The following is a 5,118-nucleotide window of genomic DNA, read 5'->3' on the forward strand; positions in this document are numbered from 1 at the left end:
CATCTGGTGATCTCTGGAGTTAGTTGTTATAGTTGTCTCTGGTTGGAGCTTGTTCCTCCTGTGATTCAGTTATCCTCTGTCAGCAGTCCTAGGAGTCCAGCTCTCTCCTGAGTCTCAGTGGTCAGATTACTCTCTGCAGGGAAGCTCTCTTCTAGCAGGGAATGTTCACAGAGGGCTGTAGTTCAGATCTACCTCCTTGCTGAAGATGCAGGCCCAAAATAGGGCCTGTGCCAGAAGATGTGTTGTCTGTGCAGATTATTCACTCACCTGCACAGTGTAGCCACTGAGGGACCCTGGACACAATATGATGCTCTCACCTGCTCTGGCAGACAGAACCCTCACAGGTGGCCACCTTTCCTCTGGAGAGGAAGGTATCAGGCTGCCTTTAATCCCAGCGCGTGGGAAGCAGAGGCAGGCGGATTTCTGAGTTCGAGGCTAGCCTGGTCTACAGAGTGAGTTCCAGGACAGCCAGGACTACACAGAGAAACCCTGTCTCAAAAAAACAAACAAACAAAAACCAAAATAAAACAAAAAAAGAGATTTTCTCAAGAATAATCTTGTGTAATTTAACGAAGTAGGTTGGTTAAAGACCACTGTGCTATGCAAAGTATTTAACTGATTATAAACATGCTAAATGTTTTACTCTTGTTAAGATTCCAGGAAGTGCAAAATTTGACCACACTAACTACATTTATTTCTCTGCTGTATGGCTTTTTCTCATGACATTGAAAATTACCAGTATATGTATAGGCTTTATCACAGTATTCTTCAAGTTTCTTGCCAGAATGTATTGTTTTATGTATTAAAAGATAACTGTGACATGCAAAGGCTTTACCATATTGACCATACGGAAAGGGTTTCTCTCCAGTATATGTTCTTTTATGTACTCAAATATTACTATGACATGCAAAGTCTTCACTCTGTTGAAAACAATCACAGGGTTTCTCTCACCTGTGTGTTCTTTCATGTTTTGAGATATATGTGAAAAGTCTTTATTATATTTATAACATTTGTAAGGTTTCTCTCTACTATATGCAGTTTTGTGTATTCAAAGATGACTGTGATATTCACAGGTTTACCACAATGAGTGCATTCATAAGGTGTCCCCAGTATATGCTCCTTTCTGCATTCCCGAGATATCTGTGCTGGGCAAAGGCTTTACCACACTTTTTATTTTCAGAGGATTTCTTGTCAATATGTATATTTTCTTGAGAATGAAAACTATGGGGATTCATAGACACTTCACATTAAATATATTCATACAATTTTTCTACATTATGAATTACTTTATGCCTTTGAAGATGACTATGACATGCAAAGGTTTTACCACATTGACTACATTCATAGGGTTTCTCTCCTGTATGTGTTCTTTTATGCATTCTGAGATGACTGTGTTGTGAAAAGGCTTTATCACATTGGTTACATCTGTAAGGTTTCTCTCCAGTATGAGTTCTTTTATGCAGTTGGAGACCACTGTGTCGTGAGAAGGCTTTATCACATTGATTGCATTTGTAGGGTTTCTCTCCAGTATGAATTCTTTCATGCATTTGAAGACTCCTGTGATATGAAAAGGCTTTGCCACATTCGTTACAGTCATATGGTTTTTCTCCAGTATGTGTTCTTTTATGCATTAGGAGATTATAGTGTTGTGAAAAGGTTTTACCACATTGGTTGCATTCATAGGGTTTCTCTCCACTATGTGTTCTTTTATGTCTTAGGAGACCAGTATGATTTGTAAAGGCTTTATCACATTGATTACATTTGTAGGGTTTCTCTCCGGTATGAATTCTTTCATGCATTTGCAGACTCCTGTGATATGGAAAGGATTGCCCACACTGGTTACATTTATATGGTTTCTCTCCAGTATGAATAACTTCATGCCTTTGAAGATGACTGTGATTTGCAAAGGGTTTGCCACATTGATTACATTCATAGGATTTCTCTCTAGTATGAATTCTTTCATGGCTTTTAAGATGACTGTGATTTGCAAAGGCTTCACTGCATTGATTACATAAATAGGGATTCTGGAGAGTTTGTATTCTTTTATGTATTTGGAGACTACTGCGATGTGCAAAGACTTCAACATACTGAATAGCTTCATAGGATTTCTTTTCAATATGGATGCTTTCATGTCTTTGAGCATGACAGTGGTATGAACAGGCTTTACATTGAGGATATTCAGAGGTTTTCCCTCCAGTATGACTTCTTTCATGACTGTGAAGATAATTGGTACATGTGAAAGCTTTACCATTCATTACATTGATGAATCTTTTCATCAATATGCAATAATTTTACAAAGTGTCTAAATGTAGAAAGGAATCAGCACTTAAGGCTTTATAACTTTCCTTAAATGCATGGGGTTCTCTTTTACTATGGATAGCTTTTCATCTTCGAAGATACTTGTGATGGTAAGAGCATTTATTACATGGCTCAGATTATGCAACCTTTTTCTAAGAAAGGTTTTTCAAATATTTTAGGTAAATTAGATGAACTCAAAGTTTTACCACTCTGATCAGATTCACAAATTTTCCTGTGATGTGTGTCATTCTACACTTGAAAAGTGAACCAGGTCAAATAGAAGAATTTCCACATTCTTAGCACTCAAGATTATTTTCTACAGTGTTAGCTTGTTGATGTAGTCCCAATGAAGTTGGAAAAACAACTAATTATAATCTTGTTTTAAGCTCAGTAAATCTACTCTAATTGGGGACTACTGTGAATCTTGTACTTGTTCTGAGAGAAAAAGAAGTTCATTGTTTTTTATCAATATCACTTACGCATACATGGCTTGTTTCCACTGTGAGAAGGGTTACACTTATGAAAGGAAACTAAGAAATAAAAGGATTCCACATTGAATTCACAGTTTGACTTTTTGTTCCTTATAACACATGTGGTATAAGGATAAAGGGTACTCCACAAAAACTGTGTAACCTCTCATAAACTGCCCCTCTCACTAAACTTAGCAACATCGCTACAAGTATGTGAGTAACACCAGCTCTACTATATACATTTTCTTATTAGAATTTCTTAGACATATATTTTTCACATTTTTGATATGTATAGCTTTTATAGTATCAGGGTGGTATGAGAAGAAATGAATGGATGGGCACCTTTAAAGTGTAACTCTCAGATGGTGATATATGATAAGGCATTGTTTCCATGTCTCCTTTCTTAAAGGAATGCCTCACAAAGGAAAATTCAGATACTCGAAATTGAATTACATGGTTTTATGAAAATTTAATAATCATCAATACACTTAAAGGTTTACACGCTTGCTTTTCCTTAAAACCTCCATCCATGACATAATAAAAATTCTTCAGAAGCATATTTGTATGAGTTTGCACATGGTAATTACCTTCCATGTCTTCTAGAACTCTGATGATGTTCTTCAATATTGTGGTCTTCCCAATTAAAGCCTAAAATATAGTGCCAGAAAGTGTATGATACAATATTAGAAATTATGCAAAATTTAAGTAGTATCTTCAGTGAAACTTAGGACCATGCCTGATTCATTTTCCTCATTCCTCTTCCTCCTCAGTTGAAACTATAAAAGAGCATCAAAAAAAAAAAAAAAAAGAAAAAAAGAAATGGTTGTCCCTTATTTTAAAACAGGAAAGAAAATTCAGTCTTACCTATAGTATTGAGATTCCTGTAGGTCTCCAGCATGACATCTTTGTAGAGCTTCTTCTGGGAAGGATTTAGCAAAGCCCACTCTTCCCAAGTGAAGTTCACATGAACATCTTCATAAGTCACTGCATTCTAGAATATCCCATATATGTTATTTTTTTTAAAGCATGGAAATGATAACATTGGACATGCATACTTCATTGTTCATATAATACTGGTTCTTCTCCTACACATTTCCTAACACAGAAGTTCTAATGAATCTACCAAGTAATTTTAGAAGAAACCTAAATAATGAGGTTCACCTGTCATTTCTGTGACCTTTGAATGGGATATAATCTCAGAAGGGAAATGCCCATTAACAGACATAAAGAAAAGGGGGTATGCAATCAAATCAATAATACTTATCACACATGAGAGAAATTATAATAACAATTATTAATTACAAAAATAAACAGCAAGGTGGGTCGAATGGCTCAGACCCTTCATCTCTGCATTTAGGAGACTGATGCAGGAGTAGCTCGTTTAGTTGGATGCCAGCATGGTGTATGCAGTGAGGTCCAGGACACCCAAAGGAACATGGTAAGATCCTGTCTCCCCTGCAAGAATCAAGAACACAAATCAAAAAGGTAGGAAGAGGGCTGGAGAGATGACTCAGCAGTTAAGAGCACTGACTGTTCTTCCGAAGGTCCTGAGTTCAAATCCCAGCAACCACATGGCGGCTCATAACCACCCATGTAATGAAATCTGATGCCCTCTTCTGGAGTGTCTGAAAACAACTACAGTGTACTTACATATGATAGTAAATAAATAAATAAATAAATAAATCTAAAAAAAAAAGGTAGGAAGAACTCAGAGGTCTTTACTTAAGTTCTTAAAAGAATGACACATCCACTCCAGTTCTGTATACATCTTCTAGAAACCTGAGGTGTCTCAGTTCAAACTGTTACAGTAGTAAGATATTACCCAAAGGGTATTTTAAACAGTTACAATCAAACAGATGAAAACAGTAGCAATGTTAATGGTGAACTTGTGGAAACAACTTAGAAGACAGGAGAGATGGCTCAGCAGTGAAGAGCACTTGCAGGTTCTACATAACTGAGCTCAATCTCCTGTAAATACATGGGACTCACAACTATCCATTATTCCAATTTCAGGAGGTCTGAGGCTATCTTCTGACTATTTTAAAGACCAGGCACACATGAGGTGTGTATTGATGCACACAGGTAAAATACTCTGTCTTTTCTATATAAACTCAAAACAAAAAGAATGTCATAAAACTGCATTCCAATGATCAGAAGGTCCAGGCAGTAATAATATCATGAATACATGTCATGCTGGGAAACAGAATGATACTCTCAAGCAAATTTCAAAAATCAAGATGTCAATGAAGCTCAACTCAGCACAACAGCACATGTTTGACATGTTAAAAAAACAAGTCTATATTCCAGGTCCATCAGCCAACAATATAAAATCAAAAAAAAAAAAAAAAAA

The 5,118-nt window shown here is 36.4% G+C and overlaps 1 protein-coding gene across 1 annotated transcript in view; it reads right to left on the minus strand.

Annotated features, from left to right (window-relative positions):
- Window positions 1-1,218: 1,218 nt before the first annotated feature.
- The window catches only part of LOC110314982 (zinc finger protein 120-like), a 33,726-nt gene continuing 29,826 nt past the window's right edge, over window positions 1,219-5,118 (minus strand). Inside the window, exons 2-4 of the mRNA XM_029534678.1 lie at window positions 3,633-3,759; window positions 3,356-3,416; window positions 1,219-2,214 (exon numbers count right to left, since the gene is read on the minus strand). Coding sequence (XP_029390538.1) covers window positions 1,248-2,214; window positions 3,356-3,416; window positions 3,633-3,759 — 1,155 coding nt within the window. The 3' untranslated portion in view covers window positions 1,219-1,247. The remainder of the gene's footprint in view (window positions 2,215-3,355; window positions 3,417-3,632; window positions 3,760-5,118) is intronic.

This window comes from Mus pahari, unplaced genomic scaffold, assembly GCF_900095145.1.
Source record: "Mus pahari unplaced genomic scaffold, PAHARI_EIJ_v1.1 scaffold_5705_1, whole genome shotgun sequence".
NCBI classification, from domain to species: Eukaryota; Metazoa; Chordata; class Mammalia; order Rodentia; family Muridae; genus Mus; species Mus pahari.